Raw genomic sequence first — 24,867 nt, 5'->3', positions numbered from 1 at the left:
TGGCCTCATTCTCCACTTTTGATGTGTAAGTCCTTGGCCTGCCTTTAGCATGAATCCTGTTAGGTCACTTTAGCAGGAATCCCTCTATGTTTAATGTCTCTCTTTAGTAATTTCCCATCCTGTGACGTCCTCCTCCTGCTCCTGGCTATAAATCCCCACTTGTCCTTGTTGTATTCAGAGTGGAGCTCAAGTTCTACTCTCTATTGCAATAGTCTTGAATGAAGTCCTCCTGACCATTTTGACAAGTGTCAGAATAATTTTTCCTTTAACATTTGCCATGCACTTTGTGGACGACAACCATGGGTAGCCCACTGCCCAACTGCCTTCTGGGTCATGCTGCCTCTCCTCCCTACTCCAGGAATCAGATCTTATTCCAGCCTCTTGAGCTCCTCTTCCACACCAGTCCCTAGCTGACATGTGTGGCAATACAGTTCTTGTAGGGTCAAACCTAGGGAGGATGGGGCAATTCTATTCCAACCGACTTCACACAGTTCATTCAGTCAGTCAGATAAGCAAAACACCTGAATACATTTAAGTGGTTTCTCAACATAAATAATATATTTTCAAAGAGCTTTCTTATTCATATTACAGATATAAACAAAATACATACACTCAAGGCATAAAATATCTGTCTTGTGCTATTTCAAATAAAAAAATCATAGTGGATACAGATCTTCGGTGTTCCAATGGTGCCAAAAACACATTTGATGGCCTTTTTTCTGAACAAAGAATTGTGTGAGATTTTACCTCTTGGGTTCCAAGTATGTTTTTGTTTGTTGATAGAGAGACTTTGTTGTAAAAGTCTCCTCACCTAGAGCTCTGGTGATTTTTCATGTTTTATTCATCTCTTTCATTTTGCTTCAAGTGAGGAAAGAAAGTGATAAAATTCAAAATTTACTAAATTTCGTGTTAATGTCAGATATGGAACTTTCCTCTTGACTGTCTCCTTTCATTGGCGGTGTTACTGAAGGCTTCTGTCGGGAATGGTGCACCAACCATTCATTGGTTCTCAATGCTTTGCAGTGCAGGCAGTGCCTTTCGTTCATTTGGTAACTTCCCAGATTCCTTTGCCTCTGAGCCGTTTTTCTCCTCCTAATACTGTCTGGTGATGGGTGTTCACTTTCACTCTCCTTCCACGAGGAGGCTTCTGAGTTAGACTCTTCACTGCCACACTCTGTAGTATCACTGTCATGTTGGTTCTGGTTCACCTCATTGAACTGAGACTGGCACCTGGCTCGTCTTTGTTCAAGATAGGCATTGACCAAAGCCACTTCTGAGTTGGTTACAGGGGTAAGTTGGTTCTGCTTTGGTTTCTTCATTGTTTGTGAGGGATCCCAGGCACTGTCTTTGCTTTGCCGCTTACAGGAAGTCTCTTTGCTTGCTAACGACCAATGAAACATATCTAGTTAGTAATATTGTTGGTTACTATAAATTCCTATTACTTAAGAAGCCTGTGCATGTGTGAGCTCACTCTTAGTGGCCAGTTGTCAAGCCATTGCTTTTCTCCAGTCACCTGCAACTGTTGGCAGCTGACTACATTTTCCAGTACCATATCCCAATTCCTGCAGACCAGAGCGCTTAGATAGATGCTTGACATATCACTCTTGAAGTTTTGTGGATGCCAAACATAAGATCAAAGGAAAAGATCTCTGAACTTTTCCAGGGAAGAACCCTTTTTTTCCTTTGAAAATTGAAGTCTTAAAGATTCAAGCACGTATATGAATGTGATTTGGGGAGCAGGAACTAAGAAGGATCTTTCCTTTATGTAGTGGTGTGCGGAAGTTGGCTTGTATCCGCTCAGAAGAGCTGATAAACTTTCAGGAATTTTGCAAGATGGTTAAACATAGCCATTATTAAAAATTAAATTATACCAACTTACAATAAATACAGTTACTAAAAATAGAGGTAATACTCAAAACCCATCACTTCCTAATTATCTTACTACATTTGTTTATGCTGTGGGCTCTTCTGGTTTTTTATGTCCGTTGTATTTGGATGTTGGAAACTCTATACTGTTTTTTTTGTTTGTTGTTTTTTTTTTGTTTTTTTTTGAGATGGAGTCTCACTCTGTTGCCCAGGCTGGAGTGCAGTGGCACAATCTCGGCTCACTGCAACCTCTGTCTCCCAGGTTCAAGCGATCCTCCTGCCTCAGCCCCCCTAGCAGCTGGGATTATAGGCACGTACCACCACGCACAGCTAATTTTTTTGTATTTTTAGTAGAGACAGGGTTTTGCCATGTTGGCCAGGCTGGTCTCGAACTCCTGACCTCAGGAAATCCACCCTCCTTGGCCACCCAAAGTGCTGAGATTACAGGCGTGAGCCGTCACGCCCGGCGGAAATTCTATGTTAAGGGTGCACTACTGCACATCTCCTCCCAACTCCATGTTCAATGACATGATGTGGGTAGCTTAAAATCAGCTTTGGTGGAAGTATTTATACCATGAAAATCAGCAAACACTAAACATCAGGGCTTGATGTATGGCTTTGTTGATTGTCTAGGCTTAACAAAATGATGGAGAATATGTTACTAATACAGATTACATATTACATTTCAGTATCATCCCTGTAGCCACTACATTGTGACTAACCCTGCAAAATGAGGAAATATTCTTCCAGTATTTTAGAACTATTATCCATTCCAGCAAAGAAGTCACTCACATCACTGACAACAAAGTTAAGTCCCAACATACATCTATCTTCTGCTTCACTTTCATCTCACTCCTTAACTTAGAGGAAAATAACATTCACGCTGGAACTATACTTGTTCATCAATTGCAGCCATGGTTGGCTAAGGTGCAAGGGTCTGGCAAAAATCAAGGAGAGCGTTTTGTGAGAATCAGTTGTCTATATGAAATTGGCCATAAGGAGTATTGTATATTTTATTATTTATAAATGGTGTGATATATATTTATTTTTATTTATTTATTTATTAAATTTTTAGAGTCAGGGACTCACTCTGCCGCCCAGGCTGGAGTGCAGTGGCACGATTATGGCTCACTGGCAGCCTCGAACTCCTGGGCTCAAGTGATTCTGTTGCCTCAGCCTCCTGAGTAGCTGAGACCGCAGGTGCGAACAATCATGCCAGCTAATTTTCTTTTTTTAAAAGACAGGGTTTTGCTATGTTCTCCAGGCTGATCTTGAACTCCTGGCCTCAAGCAGTTCTCCTGCTTCAGCCTCCGGAGGTACCGAGATGACATGCAACCTTTATATCAGTAAAATTTTTAGTAGGCATATGTACACACAGGAGTTTTGGAGAACCAGTTGTTAAACATTTACCAGTGCACCACTGCTTATAGGTTATTGAAAAAGATGTCATAGACAGTTCATAATCCTGTAATAGCACTAACCATGAGGATGTGGGAAGGGCAAGCAATGTGAAGGGAGAGAGCTAAGGAGTGAAAAAAGAACTTGAGTTCTACGTCCCAGTAATTCATAGCTTCTTGCTAAGCAGCTAAACCGTCCCTCTGCACTAGGGAGTCCAAAAGCAAAAACTCACCCAACCCCAATGGGCCTCCTCTAGTGTGCAAAGTCTTACAATGCTGTTGGCTGTCCATCTTTGTTGTTTGCTTTCCACACTCAGCACAAATTTCTTTTTTTGTCTTTCTTTCATTTTTCTTTTTTTCTTTTTCTTTTTTTTTTTTTTTTTTTTTTTTTGATACTGGGTCTCACTATGTTCTCAAGCTGTGGTCTTGAACTGCTTAGCTCAAGCAATCCTCCTGCCTCAGCCTCCTGAGTAGCTGGGACCACAGGCGTGCAACACCACACATATTCTTCCCCTCATAGTCCAACACAAAATATGCACTGGTTCTCACCTTTCCTTACTGAAGTACTTGTCCCACTGCCTTCATCCTTTTTATCCTCAGAGATCTGTTTCAGAAACATAGGTTAGTAAGAGTGATCTCAGTTGTTTTTTGATAATATGTACTTGTTATAAAACACTATTGCTGAGGCCCATTGACAATGTCTGGTTTTATTTTTTTATTATTTTATTTATTTATTTTTGGAGAGTCTCACTCTGTTGCCCAGGCTGGAGTGCAGTGGCATGATCTCAGCTCACTGCAACCTCTATCTTCCGGGTTCAAGTGATTCTCCTGCTTCGGTCTCCCAAGTAGCTGGGATTACAGGTGCCCGCTACCATGCCCGGCTAATTTTTGTATTTTTAGTAGAAATGGGGTTTCACCATGTTGGCCAGGCTGGTCTCGAACTCCTGACCTCAAGTGATCTACCCGCCTTGGCCTCCGAAAGTGCTGAGATTACAGGTATGAGCCACCGGGCCCGGCCTGACAATGTCTAATTTTAAACATTCAGTTTAAATAAGTATTTACTGAGTTAAATAATAAACTAATTCAGTATGTATTGAGTTCCTGTTATAGTGATCCTGCTTCCACTTCCCATTAAGACTATGCTTTGATAGCAGAATCTACCAAAATGTTTTGGACCAAGCAAAATGGAACAGACTTGAGAGAAAATAACACTGACAAGAAGCTATAGCTTATAAAGCTTTCCTGTACCCATTTACATTACAGAGAAGTAGTGTTTTAAAAAATTTGATAGTACTCAGATTAGTTTAGTGTTTTTTTTTTTTTTTTTTTTGAGATGGAGTCTTGCTCTGTATGCCCAGGCTAGAGTGCAATGGCGCGATCTCGGCTCACTGAAATCTCTGCCTCCCAGGTTCAAGTGAGTCTCCTGCCTCAGCCTACCGAGCAGCTGGGATTACAGACATGCACCACCACGCCCGGCTAATTTTGTATTTTTAGTAGAGACAGGGTTTCTCCATGTTGAAAAGGCTGGTCTCGAACTCCTGATCTCAAGTGATCCACCTGCCTCGGCCCCCCAAAGTGCTGGGATTATGGCTGTAAACCACCGCACCCGGCCCAGATTAGTTTAGTTTTTAAAGGAAATTTATCAGGGTACATTATTGACAGTTCTTTAAGATAGAAGACATCTACCATACACAAAAATCTTTACCTGAATTCATGAACTTAATACCTCCTTAATCCCTCCGAAAGTTTCCTCCAAAATGTAATCATAATATATTATTTGTGAATACGGCAACCAAAAGAAATGGATTTCTTTGAATAGTTCCAATTTCAAATATTCTGCCCCCCCAATACTCCATAAATATATTTGTCCCATTTTTCAGATTAGTGTCCCACTTTCTAATGCTGAAAGTGATTTTGCCAAAAGACACAGATATAAACCAACTCTTTCAGAAAATAACAAAAACTAGAAATTTTCATTAACACCTTTGACATATAATTCTCTCTCCAGGAATCTATCAGCAAGAAATAATCCAGAAGAAAGAAAGCTTTGTGCATAGAAACATTCATCACAGTATAATTAGGATAATATAAAATTCAAAAGTAGACAATGGTTTAAGTAAATTATGGTACAATTATATAATAAACAGTTGTAAAATTATTATAATAAAAGTATGTCATAACATGAGGAAATAAGTGTGCTACCATACTGGGTTAAACATCAAGATGCAAATTTGTATATACAGCATGAGCACAAATTAGCTTAAAATATGAAAAAAAAGAGTTTAAGGAGCATATAAAAGTGATAGCTATGGTTGGCTTTAAGTGGTGAAATGGACTTTTTCTCTTTTAATTTTTTCAAATTGTCTACAATTAGGAAAAAAATGAATTTATGTGGAAGTCCAGTTTCTTTGGGATGAAAAGTGCCATAGTTCGGTATTTATAACTGCAATCTAAGATCCTTGGCTCATTCTTTTCTTAATATCTGATCTCTGCAATGGTAGGCAAGCATCTTTAATGAGGTGCCTTTTTGTTTTCTGGGTTACAGCAATCATTCTCCAAAAATCTTGAAAGCGGAGTTCTCTTTTAAGATACCACTTTCTGGCCAGACACGGTGGCTCACACCTGTAATCCCAGCACTTTGGGAGGCCGAGGCGGGTGGATCACAAGGTCAGGAGATCGAGACCATACTGGCTAACATGGTGAAACCCTGTCTCTACTTAAAATACAAAAAAATTAGCCGGGTGTGGTGGTGGGTGCCTGTAGTCCCAGCTACTCAGGAGGCTGAGGCAGGAGAATGGCGTGAACCCGGGAGGTGGAGCTTGCAGTGAGCAGAGATCACACCACTGCACTCTAGCCTGGGCGACAGAGCGAGACTCTGTCTCAAAAAAAAAAAAAAAAAAAAAAAAAAAAGATATTACTTTCTAAAAAATGCTTTTGGAAGGGGCTTAAATATTTTAAATTTAATATGTATCACTTAGATTAGGTTATAGAAAAGGAAAAAAATAAATTTAATATATGTAAAGAAAAGCAAAATAATTGGAAGTTTATAAATCTAAAAGTTAACAGTAGTTGGTTATTTCTACATAATCTGGAGTGATTTTTATTTTATTTTGTCTTCTGCCCTATAATTTCCACATTTTCTATATAATGTGTACTCTTGTAATAGACGGGAGAAGGTGTTTAAAAACACTTATTAGGCTTATATCATTTCCACAGAAAGCTCTCACATTTGATGTCAAATCGAAACATAACCACAAAATCAAAAGAAAGATTTTGCATTAAACTAAGTGGGATCATATGAACTGTGGTTACGAAAAGCATTTTATTAACTGTCTTTGTGACTCAGTGAGTGAAAACAGCAGGAGTACCTGCCCCGAGGGGCAGAGTAGAAAATGTGGGCCGTGGCTCTCTTTCTGCCACTAACAACTCTTGATTTTTCCAAGCCACTTAACACCTCTTAAGCTCAGTTTCCACATAAGCAAAATAAGGAGTTTGGATTACTATTGTCCAGAAAAATACCAGCACTAGCAATCTGAATAAACACAAAATAAAAATATAAACTAAATATAGTATTTATAGTCTGAAAGCAAAAGTGTAAATGCCACTTTAAAAAGTGGCAAATTCAGAGGAAATCAGCGTGCTTCATGTTGGAGGATAATTACCACCACATTTCCATCACGCTTTTACCATTACTTCAAGGTTTGTAAATAAAGCCTCATAGTTTAGCAGAGAAAATGAAGAAGTTCAAAGTGAAGGAAAAATTCCATCCTCCTTTACTAGCTCTCATATGGTTCTCAGATTTCAAATCTGGGACCCTTCAGAAGAAGCAGTCCAGCCAATTGCAGCTGCCACAAGGGTACAAAGTGAAAGACGAAACCTCTAAAATAATTAAGGTTTTAATCAGGACTGAGTAGATCTAAGTGGACATTTCAAATTATGCTTTGAAGCAAACAAATAATTTGACAGGAAATCTGGGTATATTCCCCTTCTGTCACTAACACTTTTGTGACATTGGACAAGTCACTTAACTTCCTTGGGCCTTATCAATAAAAAAATGGGTGTGGGAGGGATAATGATAACTTACTTGCCTACAAACAGGAGGCTGGACCACATGCTCTCTTGAGGTCCTGGAAGCTCAAGGCTGTATGACTCCCAAGAGCTGATGCAAGCAAGGGAGCAGAAAAATAGCTTAGACTGGGCCGGGCGTGGTGGCTCATGCCTGTAATGCCAGCACTTTGGGAGGCCGAGGCGGGTGGATCACGAGGTCAGGAGTTCGAGACCAGCCTGGCCAACATGGTGAAACTCCATCTCTACTAAAAATACAAAAATCAGCTGGGCGTGGAGGTGCGCGCCTGTAATCCCAGCTACTCGGGAGGCTGAGGCAGGAGAATCACTGGAACCCAGGAGGCGGAGGTTGCAGTGAGCCAAGATCGTGCCATTGCAAGATCCAGCCTGGGTGAAAGGGCAAGACTCCGTCTCAAAAAATAAAAATAAAAAAAATAGCTTAGACCTCTTAATTCATGATGAAATTTTTTTGGTAATTTTCTAAAGTAGCTTTGCTTGCCAGGCCAAATTCAATATACTTAGCTAGGGAGTCTAAGACACATATAAGCTATCACTATTCTAAATCTCCTTTTGGCAAAGTATTTACCTTAAGAAGCATTTAGACTTTAGATGAAAGTTCTTCACCAGGAGGTGGTGGTTATCAAAGAGTCTTTGATTAGAATGGAATCCAGCTGGCATGGACATAACAAACCTTCTCCACCCCATCCAGAGCTCATAGAGCATTAAGTCTTACTGACCACTGCCAGCCCAGGCCTCTGGCTATAATGCTAAATGATGGTGGTTTTCTTAATCATCAGCCTGGTATTAATGGCCAGCAAGGATATCATGTCAGCAAATTATAAGAGCTTGGTTACGGCTGGGCGCGGTGGCTCATGCCTGTAATCCCAGCACTTTGGGAGGCCAAAGCGGGCAGACTACTTGAAGTCAGGAGTTTGAGACCAGCCTGGCCAACATGGTGAAACCCCATCTGTACTAAAAATACAGAAGTTAGCAGAGCTTGGTGGCTTGCGCCTGTGGTCCCAGCTACAAGGGAGGCTGAGGCAGGAGAATCACTTGAATCCGGGAGGCGGAGGTTGTAGTGAGCCAAGATTGCACCACTTCACTCCAGCCTGGGTGACAGAGCAAGACTCCATCTCAAGAAAAAAAAAAAAAAGAGCTTGGTTACTCATAATATGTTGGAAGCATCACAGTCCTGATAAAGTGGGATATCTCATTCTTAAGACGATGGTATTTTAGTGGTGACTTTAGTTCTGTTTAGTCTAGTTCTGCTTATTCTATGCAGAAAGCATATTGCTTCATTCTAAAAACCCCAAAATCCTACAGCATGTATCCTGTCAATATGACAACTTTCGTATCTTTGATTAGAATCACATGGCTAGAAAAGGGATTTGGAAGTCGTTAACCAGCAGGGAGGTTTATGCCAGCATTACATAGCAGATGGATAAATTGTAAACAATCTGAATGTTTCAAACTTGCAGAATTTTTTGGTGCAATCAAAAGATAGAAAATTATGCAGTCATTAAAAGTGCTGCTGAGTGAATATAATTTAAAGAAGTATTTCTGATATATTATTAAGCTTAAAAAGCAGGATATGAAAATATATGCAATATAATGCCAACCATGTAAGATCAAAGATAGATAAATGGAGAGAGATATATTGGGAAAGAGAGAGAAAAAAAACCAAACTGGAAGAACATACTCCAAAATGTTAACAGTGGTTATCTCTGGGAAAGAGGATAACTGTAGCTTTATATTTTCCTCTTCATCCTTTTCCATAATCCTGGATTCTCCAGAATAAGATTGCATTATTTTTAAAACTAAACAACTTTTAAAAGTAGTTTCATCAAAGTATAGTAAATGTATTTTATGGAAATTTTCCTAGTGTACAGTAAATATATTATTTAAAATGAAAAAAAGATATCCTACCCAGACAGAAGCCCTAGAGAAGAACATCAGGACAAATACGATAACAAAATACCAAAGCAGGAAGCTCCCTATGGTCCCACAAGAGTCATCCTTCCAGCATTCATAATCCTGATTTGGAATGGCACAATTTAAAGGTATGGGGGGAGGATCTACCTCCCAAAATAAGGAAAAAAGGTCTCCCATGATGACTCCTTGCTCAGAAAATAAACCATGCTTAAAGGGATAAAGATGACTGGGAACTACTTCACTCCCTCTATGATGTATGACAATTTCTTTGGCAACCTATTATGACATATACTTAAGCAACTGTTCTAGGAACTGACAAATGCTTCTTGGATTTCTAAGTTTGTGGAAGGTTATTCAAATTACTCCTCTGAATGTTTATGTTATTTTCCCCCATACCTCAATATGGTGCATTCTGCCTTAATTTTTTTTCCTAAAACTTGTATATACTATATTTTCCTATCTTTACGTCTAAGTGTTTAATGTATCCACTCATTTTAATTCAGTCTCTTTTATATGTATCATGCGATTGCAAATTATCATAGACAGTTCTAATGTATTACCGATTGAACTGTGTTCCCTAAAACTCGTATGTTGAAGCCCTCACCTCCAGTGTGACTCTATTTGGAGACAGGGCCTTTAAGGAGGTAATTAAAGTTAAATGAGGTCATAAGGGTAGGGCCCTAATCCAATACAATTGGTATCCTTACAAGAAGACAGCAAGGATTCACGAGCACAGAAATCAAGGTCACAATACAAGGTGGCCGTCTGCAAGGAGACCCGCCTCAGGAGAAACCAACCCTGCTGACAATTTGATCTTAGACTTCCAGCCTCCAAAATTATGAAAAAAAATAATTTCTGTTGTTTAAGCCACCTGTCTGTGATATTGCGTTATGGCAGCCCTAATACATAATGCTCACTGTCATTTGGTCAGTAGTGTTCTATTTTAAGCCTTGAATAAATGCACAACAGCTTATAGATTACATTAAGAGGGAAAAACACAGATGTGCCCGTTATGAAATACTATGAACTACATCAAATGCATACAATTTCTTCTTAGGAAAGAGTCACATATGGAGGGGGTGGAAACCGGTATTCTAATTTTTTTTTTTTTTTTTAACAGGGTCTCACTGTGTCGCCCAGACTGGAATGCAGTGGCACCATCTCAGCTCACCGCAACCTCGGCTTCCCAGGCTCAAGTGATTCTCCTGCCTCAGCCTCCAGAGTTGTTGGGATTACAGGCGCGTGCCACCACGCCCGATTAATTTTTTGTCTTTTTAGTAGAGACAGGGTTTCAGCGTCTTGGCCAGGCTGGTCTCCATCTCCTGACCTTGTGATCCGCCTGCCTTGGCCTCCCAAAGTGTTGGGATTACAGGCGTGAGCCACCGCGCCCGGCCGGTATTCTAATTTTGATTGCACCTTGAGCCCTTTCACTTTGAACAATTTTCAAGTTAGTTCATCTCTAAATCTAAAACTAGAGCAAAACAACATTGCTGCTAAAGCAATCTAAAAATGATAAAACTTACTTAAAAACAGCTCTTTAAGAGCGCAGCATACCTGCCGATTTTCATTAACATACAATACCACGTGGTATTAATCTTAAGATCATTTTAGGAAAACTTTGGCCATTGGACATACATGATGTAACAATCCACTAGCTTATTATGACATGGCTTAATGTTTTTATTAGGAGGCACACTTCAGAACAAGTCCCCAGGCCCTGGGCTTCTAGCTGTTGACTCTCTAACGTGTCATCTCCTCCACGAAGTTCGCGAGAGCTGGGGCTGGGCTGGACGCGGCTCCTTGGGGCGCACCGCAACGGTCGCACCGTTTCCGGCGCACCTGCCGCCGAAATGCCTCTGTGGGCCTCCGCTGGGGTTGAGCTCCTCTGGGTAGTAACCAGACAGGTCTTATTTTCTATATCCGTGCGCCTGGCTCAGCGGCACACTTGTAGGTATTTGTGCTAAATAAAACAAAGCTCAAGCTTTTCCTCAAGATGAGCAGCTCTTCTAAAAAATACATAGGAAAATGTGTTGTTATTATTTTTAACCTCAAACACACTAGCAACTTCAATAAAACAAATTTTGGGTGTGCTTGTTATTGCTGCACCCTATTAGATTATTTAAGAATTTAGGCCGGGCGCGGTACGCCACGCCTGTAATCCCAAAAGGCGGTGGGAGGCCAGCAGGCGTTCGGGAGGCTGAGGCGGACGGATCCCTTGAGGTTAGGAAATCGAGACCCGACTGGCCAACATGGCGACACCCTGTCTCTACTAAAAAAAAAAAAAAATTGACATGGGGTCAGAACGCTTGACATAGATACTTTAACACAGGGGAAAGAAATGCTTTGTCACTGATGGTGTCTGGCCACTTTATCACGCCACTCTATCCTACGGTGAGCCGCCCTACTTAATCAGTTTACACATGTGAGTCCACAAATGCCCTAGGGAAGCTAAAATCATATTAATAGATACAAAATTCAGCTTGTTATAATTATTACTTTTTACTGCGGGTTCAGAGCCTGGTCTGAATTTTGCTGCTTAGCTTTCTCACGCAGCTGAGTGGGAGCCACAAAACCAAGACCTGTTTCCCTGGTAACGCTCCGAGAGGCTGGGCCTGCGACCCCTCCCTTTCTCGCGAGAAGAGACTGCCCAGTTCTTCCGGTAACTTTAGAGCCGCCTGCCGGTCGCCTCCCTCTTGAGCTTGGCTTCGCGCATGCCCAGAGAGAGTGGCGCGAGCCTGCGCTTTCCGGCCGGAGGACATGGTGCGTTTTCGGGGTCATGTTTGTACTTCCTGTCTTGGAATCCACGCGGGTTGTGGGAGTTCCGCGCCTGCTGATCTGTCCGGGGTTCAGCCAAGGGGGGATGTGGCTAGGCGTCCCGCCTCTCTAGGGGAAGGGAAGAAAGAAGCAATAGGGTTGCTGAAGTTCGTGCAGAGGAGCCGGGGAGGGAAGCTCTGGACTGGGAAATTGGGACACGGGGCCTGAGTGGCGCGAAAGCTATTACTCTGTTCTCTGTGGGATACGACTGCTTGTCGCTGGAACAAGTTTTGCACGGTCTGTAAGAGTTGAGCCTAGCTGAAGAAAGGAATTATAAATCCCAAATGTGGACCAAAACAATGCACGTTTTCCCCTCTCACCCTTTTGCTCCCCTCAGCACCCCATCATGATTACGTGCCCTTCTAAAACTTGAATCCTTATCCTTTATCCACACACAAAAGGGAGAGCCCTGGAGTATAGCTGTCCCAATGCAGAGTTGTTTAGATAGTAATGGCGTCTGCATGAGGATGTAGAAGAGTCTTTATGACTTACAGCAGATATGGAATATAGTCTCCCAGGACTTGATATTTTGAGTTTCTGAAATTAGCTTTTTGCCTAGTCCTTGTAACATACCCCAAAGACAAAATACAAAGTATTTCTAGACATAACCCTTAAATTACAAAATATGACATTTTTATGTATTGGAAGTATTAAGTTGTTCTTAAATAACCGGCCACGGCTGGGCAGGGTGGCTCACGCCTGTAATCCCAACACTTTGGGAGGCCGAAGCGGGTGGATCACAAGGTCAGGAGTTCGAGACCAGCCTGGCCAAGATGTTGAAGTCCCGTCTCTACTAAAAATACAAAAATCAGTCGGGCGCGGTGGCGGGCGTCTGTAATCCCAGCTACTTGGGAGTCTGAGGCAGGAGAATCGCTTGAACCCGGGAGGCGGAGGTTGCAGTGAGTCGAGATCGCGCCACTGCATTCTAGCCTGGGAGACAGCAAGACTCCGTCTCAAAATAAATAAATAAATAAATAACCAGCCACTTCTCTTTTGATTACACTGTGATGCCAATTAAGTTACGTATAATTTTGGGTTCCCTTTCCATATACTGATACTAAAATGGAAAAAGTTTTGATAAAACATCTTAAAGATGAGAGAAGGTATATGCGGTTTCAGTTACCTTTATAAGGGATGCAAAATTTGGTTTTTAAATGGAGCAATAGTTTCTTTTGGTTAATTCCTGTGCTTTTTGTTTTTTCATAGATGCAGGGGGAGGCACACCCTAGTGCTTCCCTTATTGACAGAACCATCAAGATGAGAAAAGAAACAGAGGCTAGGAAAGTGGTCTTAGCCTGGGGACTCCTAAATGTATCTATGGCTGGAATGATATATACTGAAATGTAAGTGAATCAGTCCAAAAAAAGTGAAACTCTAAGAAGCCAGTGGCTGGTTCCACAGGTTTTTGTGTTTGTTTTTGATTTTTGGTGTTTTTAAGTTCACTGGAAAGCCTTTCTAATTTTTTTCAGGACTGGAAAATTGATTAGTTCATACTACAATGTGACATACTGGCCCCTCTGGTATATTGGTAAGTAATTAATTTTCACTGTAACTTACATTTACCAATAAAAAACTGCTTTCAGGTTTAATTCAGCTTATTACATTTCCTTATTCAACAAGTATTTGATTGCCTGCTGGGTTGTAAAAACTGGGAATACAGCAGAAAGGGAGCAAGGTAAAACCCTGCTATTATGAAAGGAACATTCTATTAGACAGTCAAATTAATAAACAACACTTCAGTTAATTATGAGTTCTGTGAAGAAAAATAAGTTTAGAGGTTAGTGAGATTTGTTTTTATTACTCTCCTGAAATGCCCTTTCTGTGTCTCTACCTTTTTACCTTTCAAGACCAGCCCAGATTTCTGCTCCACTGATGCCTTCCTCAGTTTTCACATTCTTTCCTCTCTTCTTGTCTGCTCTTCCATAGTCATTGGGTATAAAGAGTCTTTATGGATGTTAAAGTAAATTTCATAGTCTATACACATTAATCCAAAGTCTTTCACAGGGAGATATTGTGCCAAGTGGGAAGAGCAAGGGATTTGCAATCAGCAGACCTCACGTAGAATCATGGCTTCACTAACTCACTCTCTACTCTTGTAAGAGTCACTTGGCTTCCGAATAGTGTTGGTTTATATATTTAAAATGAAGGTGAAAATATTTATTGTACAGGGTTGCTAGGATTAGTGCTGTTTTGAAACTCACTAGTAAATGACCTACAAATAATATTTTTTTTTTTTTTTGAGAAGGAGTCTCACTCCATCACCCGGGCTGGAATACAGTGGCACAATCTCAGCTCACTGCAACCTCCACCTCCCAGGTTCAAGCAATTCTCCTGCCTCAGCCTCCCAAGTAGCTGAGACTACAGGTGTGCACCACCACACCTGGCTAATTTTTATATTTTTAGTAGAGATGGGGTTTCACTATGTTGGCCAGGCTGGTCTCGAATTCCTGACCTCAGGTGATCCACTTGCCTCAGCCTCCCAAAGTGCTGGAATTATGGGTGTGAGCCACCATGCCCAGCTGCCCTACACATAGCAATCATTAAAGTATAGTTTTTATGAGGAATAAGAAGGTAATTTTAGTTTGCTAAGTGTAGAGGGTTTTTGTGTTCTCCAATAGATGCCCTCCTCACCCCCCTTATTAAAAAAAAAAAAATTGTTCTCTTCCAGAGCTTGCCCTTGCATCTCTCTTCAGCCTTAATGCCTTATTTGATTTTTGGAGATATTTCAAATATACTGTGGCACCAACAAGTCTGGTTGTTAGTCCTGGACAGCAAACACTTTTAGGGTTGAAAACAGCTGGTGAGTGTTTTATATCTCTTGCAAGGGTGGGGAAAAGGTTGGCAATAAATCTTTCTCAGTTTAATTTTCCCATTTCGTAGACTCAAAGCTGGAAGGGACATCAGCTATCTTAAGCAGGATACAATAAATTGTCTTATGACCAATGATTATCATTCCTACTTGTATACATTCAACTATTTCATGTAAGTTTGTTCCATTGTTCAGGTGCAATTAAGATTAAATGACTAACTTGCTGAGTTGAAACCAGTTTCTAATTTTGCACTCTGGAAATGGTAAACACCTAATTTGTGTCCTTTGGTAATAATACATTCTGTGATTTAACAACCAAGTAACTCTGTTAACTTTTTTCCCTGAAGAAAAAGACTTAGTTGCTTAAATATATTTTCATATAATTTTATTTGAATGTACATACACATATGTTGCTTTTTTTTTTCCTTCTAGTTGTACAGACTACGCCTCCACATGATCTGGCAGCAACCCAAATCCCTCCCGCTCCACCTTCCCCTTCAATTCAGGGTCAGAGTGTGTTGAGTTATAGCCCATCTCGTTCACCCAGTACCAGTCCCAAGTTCACCACCAGCTGTATGACTGGTTACAGCCCTCAGCTGCAAGGTCTGTCCTCAGGTGGCAGTGGTTCTTATAGCCCTGGAGTGACCTACTCGCCCGTCAGTGGTTATAATAAGGTAATGACTCTCTTCGCTTGTCTAGTCACATTATTTTAGAATTGGGAGGTATACTAAAAATCATCTAATGAGTCAAAACTTATCAGTGAGCAAACTGAGACTTGACTTGCCCAGAACACCCATTTAAAAACCAAGAATAGAACACAATATCTTAAACACAACATCTTAAAATGAAAGAGAAAAAATTAGCATTTGCAGAGATAACAAACTTTACGTTCACCATCTACGATCTTTCAGCAGTCTTTAAAACAAGTTGAAACCAGGATAATTTTTTACTTTAGTTGCTTTTACTCCTGTTTTCCCTCTTTCTTTCCTTCTTCGTGTGAGGCCTTTGTATACCCTTTTAGAGTTTTAGTGTGTTTTATCATGTTGGAGTGTCTTCTAAGCTAAAAGCTGGGATTGTCACATAGTTTTTTTTTTCCAATGAGTACAAATGATTCTTGAATATGGACACTTTCCATGGAATAGTAGGAACCTTCATTTCCACTCCCACAGTAATGTGAAATTTTGTTCTAATTTTTAGGATTAATAGAAACAGGATTGACAAATTGAAATTTTGACTCCTTCTTGAAGCATGAAACTATTAATATAAGAGCGGCATTGAAAGAAGAGTGGTCATTTCAGATGCTGTCGCTACTGTGTTGGACTAACATCTCTAGCTGCTAGTTAAAAGAGGAGTCTCTGGAGATGAAACCGACACACTGTCTGCCCATATCCATTTACATATTTCTTTTTTTTTGAGACAGAGTCTCGCTCTGTCGCTCAGGCTGGAGTGCAGTGGCATGATCTTGGCTCACTGCAAGCTCCGCCTCCCGGGCTCACGCCATTCTCCTGCCTCAGCCTCCCGAGTAGCTGGGACTACAGGCGCCCGCCACCACACTCGGCTAATTTTTTGTATTTTCAGTAGAGACGGGGTTTCACTGTGTTAGCCAGGATGGTCTCGATCTCCTGACCTTGCGATTTGCCCTCCTTGACCTCCCAAAGATTTACATATTTCTTTGTAATGAAATTCCATACTACTGGTTATCCAATATTAAAATTAATTTTGGCAGGTAATAGAATTTTGAAAATTTTGTACAAGTAAAATTTTTATATAGGTAGTGAAAATTAATAACTCATAGGTAAATGCGACTTTTAAAAATAATTTTTCACAAGATGATACTATATGATCCTTATAGAAAATTGGAAAAGTAAAATAGAAGGAAAATTATTACAGTCCTGCCACACAAAAATAATCTATTTAGCGGCTATTTAGTACTCATCTAATGGATATACCATAATTTACTCTTGAATGTTTAAGTCATTTTCATTTATAAAAAAACTTAATGTATACTAAATAGCCCTGTACATAAAATTATTGATAAATTTGGGATGGGAATGTCTATCCAAAAGAATTATACCAATTCACATTGTCACAGAAATGTAGAAGAGTGTTTTACCACACTCTTGACCATCAAGTTAATTTTTTTAAAAAATAAATCTCTGCTAATAAGAAACATGACAATAGTCTATTGTAACTTTTAACATTTATTTCAAAGCCGCATAGCTAAATCAGGAAGTTCTCGTTCTTTACTCACTTATCTTTTGGGTCTGTATCCTCTGATTTTTTTTCTTGGGTTGCTGTTTAATTATAGAGTTTAATATATATATATAGAGAGAGAGAGAGAAACTTTAAATGTTTAATAGTCTTATCTGTTTATCTCCTTGTGGTTTGTTCTGTTTTTAAATTTAGAAATTTTCTCACTTTCAGAATTGACTCCCCCACCACCATAGTATAAGATGATAATTTTCTCATTTTCGTTTTTTGCTAAAATGGATAACTAGTTGTCCTAATATCATAAATTATTTTTACCTTGATTGACTTGGAGCCTCCTTTGAATTACATGTGATTTTGCGTATTAGAGTCTTTTCCAGGGTGATTCTGTTCACTTGCTATGTTTTTAGTGCTGTGTGTAGCAGTTTCATTGTGGACTGACTGTTAGAAGAGTTAACAAAAAATGTTAAATACTATTGCATTTTTGCTTCAAAAACAGATAAATCATATGTTATGTTCTATTTGTACAAAAGAAGTGACACGACCAAAATATCAAGTATAATTTTTATTTTTAAAGAAATAATTTTTTTCTTATGTTAACTCTCCCTTTGTACCCACGCTTTTCCAGTCATTTCTTCTGCCTTGTACATCTTTATATTTATAAATTAGAGGGAAAAAATAATGAATTGAGATTTTTTTACCTTAGTAATCTTTCTTTTTTTAAATCTTAAAAGATGTGTCAGGAAATTATCAAAAGAAAGTAAAGGTGACGGCTGGGCGCGGTGGCTCACACCTGTAATCCCAGCACTTTGGGAGGCTGATGCAGGCGGATCATGAGGTCAGGAGATCGAGACCATCCTGGCTAACACAGTGAAACCCTGTCTCTACTAAACAAAATACAAAAAATTAGCCAGGCGTGGTGGCAGGCACCTGTAGTCCCAGTTACTCAGGAGTCTGAGGCAGGAGAATGGCGTGAAGCGGGGAGGCGGAGCTTTCAGTGAGCCGAGATGGCACCACTGCACTCCAGCCTGGGCGACAGAGCGAGACTCCGTCTCAAAAAAAATAAAAAAATAAAAAAGTAAAGATGACAAAGGCATATCAGGAAAACATAAAAATAAGGTGGTAGTATTAACAATGAGTAACTTCAGAGGAGGAATAATTATGAGACAAAAGGTCATTTTAAGTTGATGGAAGAAATAATACGTAAGATGAAATAATAGTTACAATCACAATCCCTGTATATTGAATAATACAGCATCATAAAATGTAAAACAAAAACCTTTAGAGACATGAAATCAATAAACACAATTGTATTGGAAGACTTTAGCATTATCAATGTCTGATAAAGTAGGCAACAAATAAGGACACGAAAGATTGGAGCAGTAAAATTTAGTAAGACAACCTCCATAAGAATACTATTGAATATTGTACCTTTCCATTTGAGATATTCTTGAAATTGTACACGTTGTATTTTCTGACCAAAACAAAAATAAAACTAGAAATTAAAAATAAAGGTTTGAAAAACACCACTAAAATGTTTAAAAATACTCACCAAATTATTAGGTTAAATTAAAATTAGGAAAACAAGAATGCTTCAATATCAGAATTTATGAATATAGTAAAAGCTATATGCAGTGGTAAATTCTTAGCCTTAAATGGTTTCATTTTTGTTTTTTGGGGGGGGTTTTTTGAGACAGAGTTTCACTCTTATCACCCAGGCTGGAGTGCAGTGGGGTGATACCGGCTCACTGCAGCCTCCACCTCCCGGGTTGAAGGGATTCTCCTGCCTTAGCCTCCTGAGTAGCTGTGACTATAGGGGCCTGCCAGCATGCCCAGCTAATTTTTTAATTTTTAGTAGACATGGGGTTTCACCATGTTGGCCAGGCTGGTCTCCAACTCTTGACCTCGAGTGATCCACCCACCTCGGCCTCCCAAAGTGCTGGGATTACAGGCGTGAGCCACCTCGCCCTACCCATTTTTGTTTTAAAAAATAAAAATAGATATACTCAGAATTCAGGTCAAAATTAAGAGATTACAACAAGGAAAATACAGAAAAAATGATAGATATATGGTACAACATGGATGAGTCCTGAAAACACTATGCTAATGAAAGAAGCCAGTCACAAAAGACCACATATAATTATATGATTCTAGTTACATGAAATGTTCAGAATGGGTAAATCTATAAAGACAGGAAGATTAGTGGTTATCTAAAGTTGGTGTGGGAAGGAAGGAGAAAGGGGGATTGATTTTAGTGGGAGGAAGAACAAGAATGTTCTGAAATTGATTGTGATGGCTGTATAATCCTGTGAATATACTAAAACACATTGAGTTGTGCACTTTACATGAGTGAATTGTGTGGTATGTGAATTTATATCTCAGTAAAGCTATTTTTAAAATGATAAAAGCAAATGTTAATGAACTGTTATCTAAGAGCTTTTTTCTGTGTGCATGGGAAATCCCATAAAATAGACAAATCTGTCAAATCAGCAGAGCAAATAAGACATAGACTTAAGGAGAAATTGAAATGGAAGATTTAGAAAACGATACAGAGAAATTTAAACCAAAATGAATATTTTTACATTTTATGGTAAGCAGAGAATAGCTATTACCATAACGTTTCATGTCTCTGTGTTGTTACTGATCTTTTTAAGTTATTCTCTCTGCTGAAAATACTCTTAATATCATCCTTTGTTTAATGGTGATAAAACATATTTTTAAGTGCATAGTTCAGTAGCATTAAATGCGTTCAAATTGCGCAGCTGTCACCATCATCCGTCTCTAGAACTTATCATCTCCCCACTGAAACAATGTGCCCATTGAACAATTAACTGTTTTTCCACCCCCTAAGTCTCTGGCAACCACTATTCTGTCTCTGAATTTGATACTCTAAGTACATCATGTAAGTGGAATCATACAGTATTTGTCCTTTAACTGGCTTATTTCACTAGCATAATGTCCTCAGGGTTCATCCATGTTGTAGCATGTGTTATAATTCCCTTCATTTTTAAGGCTGAATAATATTCCATTGTATGTATACACCACATTTTGTTTATCCACTCATATGTTGATGGCTTCCACCTTTTGGTGGAAGTGTACATGGCTGTAAGCTGTACATGGCTGTACAGCTTATCTGTTTGAGTCCCTGCTTTCAGTTCTTCTGGGTATATATCAAGAAGTAGAGTTTATGTATCAATTTTTAATTTTTTGAGGAAACACTATGGAGTGTGTTTGTTTTGGTAGAGATGGGGTCTTGCTATGTTGCCTGGGTTGGTCTCAAACTTCTAGACTCAAGCAGTCTTCCTGCCTCAGCCTCCCAAAGTGCTGGGATTACAGGAATGAGCCACCACACCTGGCCCCATACCATGGTTTGTAGCCACTATGCCATCTTACATTCCCACCTTAGAATATTTGCATAATTATATACCAAACAAAGCATAGTATTTTTAAATAATTGCTTGTATTAGTCTGCTTGGGCTGCCATTAAAAAATGCCACAGGCTTTGTGGCCTGACAGAAATTATTTTCTCATAGTTCTGAATGCTAGAAGTCTAAGATCAAGGTCCCTGCTAGTTTGGTTTCTGGTGAGGGCTCTTTGTAGTTTATGGACAGCCACTTTGCCCTGCCATGGCCTTTCTGGTATCTTCATATAAGGACACTGAGCCTATCAGAACAAGGCCCCACTCCAATGACCTCACTTAGGTTAATTACCCCCTTACTTCAAAAACAGCCACACTGGGGGTTAGGGCTTCAACATATGAATTTGTGGAAGACACAGACATTCAGTCTATAATAATGTTCACTTTTTTTCCTCTAGACTGTAACCCTCTTGAGCACAGGGTTATGTATTTTTATTTGTCTTTGTTTCCTTAGCACAGTATATGGAATATAGATGCTACATCAGTGTCTGTTGAACCAAACTAATAACTTAGAAAAGTTAATGAAATACATTACTTTTCTTGGAAAAAAAAAAAAAAAAGCCAAAAATTGGCTAAGAAGTAGAAAACCAAAATGAGAGAGAAAGTTTAAAAACAATACATCAAATACATCCTCAGAAGGCTGTAGGGCCCTTAAGTTTTATTATTGAGTTCTTTCAAACTTTGAAGAAACAGTTACTTTATAGACTTTTTATTATGGAAAATCTCAAACTCACAAAAGTGAAGAGACCGGTTTTAATATAGTGAACTCCTGTGTATCTTTTACCCATCTTCTAAAAGTTAGTAATATTTTGCTGGGGTATGAACAGCTAATTCTGATCCAGTAAAACAACATGTTAACATAAACTTGAGTTAGAAAACAGGATTGAAATCCTGGTATGATCTTCAGCAAGTTACCTAAACTCATAAGGTGAATATAGTAATCATGTGTACCTGTTATTGAAAAGATAAAATAAGACAATGTATATATTAAGCATAATTAGCACATTGCCTGACATATATAATGACTGCCTAAATACTTGGTATTCAATATGAATTATTACCAGTTACAGAAAAGATGAGAACACCACTACCTGTTTCACTTTATAGAATGTAATAAAACTTAAAGCACAAAATTGTTCTCCCTGGGATCTGTAAAAAAGAAACCAAAAAAACTTAAAAACAAATAGGACAATGTGAAAGTTGTAAATTAAATAATGGTTTGAATTCACAGAAATTAACACCTTTTTTTTTTTTTTTCCCAAAATAACTTTTAAGGAATAATTGATGACCAGGTAAAATTTATCCTAGCAATGCAAGAAATCTATTAATACATTATATTCAAGAGTTCATTTAAAACCTAAAGTTTAAAAAGCTGTTTCCTAAAAACATCCATTTTAATATTAAAAACTTTGGTTAAGTGGCTGGATACACGGTAAATATCCAAAATCAATAGCTTACAGTCATATATATGCCAGCATTATTCAATTAGATCCAATAGGGGTTTCAAAATTCCTTTCATAATTGATTAAAAAACATAAGATCCCAAGATTGAGCTTTAGAAGTAAAGTGGGGCCAAAACATTGCCAAGAAATGATAAGAGATACTAGATGAAGAGAGAGAAAATGTTCTTGGATAAAAAGATATTGTTATAAAGATTTTCTCCCAACATGCTAATGTATAAGGTGTATGCAATTCTAATCAGTCCCAGTCTACCATTTTTAAAAAATAGATTTATGCAAGTTACTCATTGTTAAAGTTAATGAAGAAAAACAAATGAGCCAAGAAAATTTTGAGTAACAGGATACTTCCCCGTAGACATTAAAACTTAATAAGTAAAATATTATGGCCCGTAAGCAAAAATAGGCCAATTAATGCAATAATAGCCCAGATATAGTGTATAAATGATGTAATATGTTAATTTTAAAAATAAAAGAGAAATCTGTGTGGAAAAGGATTAACATTTTTATTTTCAAACAGCTTTTAACAATTACAAGACTGGTTAATCTTTAACTTATTGCAAACTAATATGAAGTGATAATAACACCCCAATAGAAAAATATTATAAATGTACTTGAGTAAACATTTAAATAAGTAATCCAAGTGACCAGTAATTGTATTTTTTAAGTGTTTAATGTCATAAATATAGGGAAATGCAAATTAAATGCCCAGTTTTTAAAATTCTTGTATATCAAGTAAATGTTAATATGCTTTCACCAAATAATTTCAGTTTTAAGAATCTGTTAAAGAAGCCATCAGAAATTCAATCAAAGATTTATGTACAGCTGTCTTCATCGTAACATTGACAAAGCTATGTATATTTTAGAGATTTTAAAATACATAAAATATGAAAAAGGATTATATTATCGCTGGGTGGCAAAGTTACAGATGTTTATACTTTCTATTTTTAAAAATATGCATGTGTTACTTGTTTTTTTTAAGAGATAGGGTCTTGCTCTATCATCCAGGCTGGAATGCAGTGGCACGGTCATGGCTCACTGTAGCCTCTAACTCCTGGGCTCCATGAGTTACTTTTTTTTTTTTTTTTTTTTGATGGACTTTATTTTTTAGAGCAGTTTTGGGTTCACAGCAAAATCAAGAGATCTCATGTACATCCCCTGTCCTAACATGCATAGCCTCCCCCACGATCAGTATACCCCCTCACAGTGGTTTTTTTTTTTTTTTTTTTTTTTTTTTTTTGGGAGACAGAGTCGTCCTCTGTCACCCAGGCTGGAGTGTGGTGGCGCGATCTCGGCTGACTGCAAGCTCCGCCTCCTGGATTCACGCCATTCTCCTGCCTCAGCCTCCCGAGTAGCTGGGACTACAGGCGTCCGCCACCACACCCGGCTAATTTTTTTGTATTTTTAGTAGAGATGGGGTTTCACCATGTTAACCAGGATGGTCTCGATCTCCTGACTTCGTGATTCGCCCACCTCGACCTCCCAAAGTGCTGGGACTACAGGCGTGAGCCACCGCGCCTGGCCTCACAGTGGTACATTTCTTAAGCTGATGAACCTGCATTGACACGCCGTTATCACCCAAAGTGCATAGTTTACATTAGGGTTCACTCTTTGTGTTGTACGTTCTATGGGTTTGGACAAATGTGTAATGACGTGTTCACAATAATAGTATCATACAGAATAAAAAATCTGCACCATTTATTCATTCTTCTTTTCCTCCAGATTCCTGTTAACCGCTTTTTTTTTTTTTTAATTGCCGCCATAGTTTTGCCTTTTCTAGAATGTCATGTACTTAGAATCATACCTGTGTAGCTTTTCGGATTGGCTTCTTTCACTTAACAATATGCATTTAAGATTGCTTTGTGTCTTTTCGTAGCTTGATAGCTCACTTCTTTTTTTTCTTTTTTTTTTGAGACGGAGTTTCGCTTTTGTTGTCCAGGCTGGAGTGCAATCGCGCGATCTTGGCTCACCACAACCTCCGCCTCCCGGGTTTAAGCGATTCTCCTGCCTCAGCCTCCCGAGTAGCTGCGATTATAGGCATGCGCCACCACGCCCAGCTAATTTTGTATTTTCAGTAGACATGGGTTTCTCTATGTTGGTCAGGCTGGTCACTGACCTCAAGTGATCCGCCCACCTCAGCCTCCAAAAGTGCTAGGATTACAGGTGTGAGCCACCATGCCCAGCGATAGCTCACTTCTTTTTAGTGCTAATACTCCATTACCTAATTTTGCCAGTTTATTTACTCACTCACCTACTGAAGGGCATCTTGGTTGCTTCCAAGTTTTGGCCATTAGGAATAAAGCTGCCATAAACATACAGGTTTATGTGTGGACATAAGTTTTCAACTCCTTGGGTAATACTAAGGAGCACAATTACTAGTTCGTATGATACGATGATATTTACTTTTGTAAGAAACTGCCAGACTGTGTTTCAAAGTGGCTGTATCATTTTGCATTCCCATCAGCAAAGAATGAGAGATTCTGTTGTTTCACAACCTCATCAGCATTTGATGTTGTCAGTATTGTGGATTTTTGCCATTCTACTAGGTGTTTTACTTAAAAACCAAAACAAAATGAATTTCAATTAAAGAAAAATAAAGTAAAAATCTTTTATTTTGTATAGTTGGCGAGCTTTAGCCCCTCTCCTCCTTCTTCATACCCTACCACTGTTGGACCAGTGGAGAGCAGTGGATTGAGATCTCGCTACCGTTCTTCACCTACCGTCTACAACTCACCTACTGACAAAGAAGACTACATGACCGACCTACGAACTTTGGATACTTTTCTTAGAAGTGAAGAGGAGAAACAGCATAGGGTTAAGCTGGGTACATATATATTTTCTTTATATCTACTATACATATTTTTGGTGTCAATCTTTAACCTACTACTTTCATTATTTTGA

General features: G+C 38.9%; 2 protein-coding genes across 8 annotated transcripts in view; one reads left to right on the top strand and one right to left on the bottom strand.

The window, feature by feature from the left end:
• Positions 1-536: 536 nt before the first annotated feature.
• Positions 537-9,513, bottom strand: SSMEM1 (serine rich single-pass membrane protein 1). The gene is made up of 3 exons (XM_002818447.4): positions 9,255-9,513; positions 3,813-3,867; positions 537-1,381 (listed from the first exon to the last, which is right to left on the bottom strand). The coding sequence occupies exons 1-3, from the start codon at positions 9,435-9,437 to the stop codon at positions 888-890; spliced, it is 732 nt and encodes a 243-aa protein (XP_002818493.2). The 5' UTR covers positions 9,438-9,513; the 3' UTR covers positions 537-887.
• A 1,413-nt stretch (positions 9,514-10,926) lies between these two features.
• TMEM209 (transmembrane protein 209) overlaps positions 10,927-24,867 on the top strand; it is a 41,647-nt gene continuing 27,706 nt past the window's right edge. For 5 of the 7 annotated variants that reach the window (XR_008527585.1, XM_009243227.3, XM_024250326.2 and 2 more), the window contains exons 1-6: positions 10,927-12,020; positions 13,281-13,417; positions 13,544-13,602; positions 14,743-14,874; positions 15,316-15,557; positions 24,589-24,790. Coding sequence is in view for 6 of the 7 variants with exons in the window: in XM_009243227.3 (XP_009241502.3) it covers positions 12,018-12,020; positions 13,281-13,417; positions 13,544-13,602; positions 14,743-14,874; positions 15,316-15,557; positions 24,589-24,790 (775 nt within the window). In the remaining variant the exon portion in view is untranslated. Of the gene's footprint in view, positions 12,312-13,280; positions 13,418-13,543; positions 13,603-14,742; positions 14,875-15,315; positions 15,558-24,588; positions 24,791-24,867 lie in introns of all 7 variants that reach the window. The other 2 variants (XM_024250327.2, XM_054560631.2) reach the window with 2 other exon arrangements.

This window comes from Pongo abelii, chromosome 6 (genome assembly GCF_028885655.2).
Source record: "Pongo abelii isolate AG06213 chromosome 6, NHGRI_mPonAbe1-v2.0_pri, whole genome shotgun sequence".
NCBI classification, from domain to species: Eukaryota; Metazoa; Chordata; class Mammalia; order Primates; family Hominidae; genus Pongo; species Pongo abelii.
This window is presented reverse-complemented; position numbering and strand designations above follow the sequence as displayed.

What these genes read in the sequence shown, in the direction of transcription:
- SSMEM1 (XM_002818447.4), bottom strand. Translation starts at nt 9,437, where the DNA reads ATGGGAGACCTTTTTTCCTTATTTTGGGAGGTAGATCCTCCCCCCATA. An exon ending in TCTCTAGGGCTTCTGTCTGG is followed by an intron (nt 3,868 to 9,254) that starts GTAGGATATCTT and finishes TTTCTGAAACAG; the next exon opens with ATCTCTGAGGATAAAAAGGA. An exon ending in AAGTACTTCAGTAAGGAAAG is followed by an intron (nt 1,382 to 3,812) that starts GTGAGAACCAGT and finishes ATTGGTCGTTAG; the next exon opens with CAAGCAAAGAGACTTCCTGT.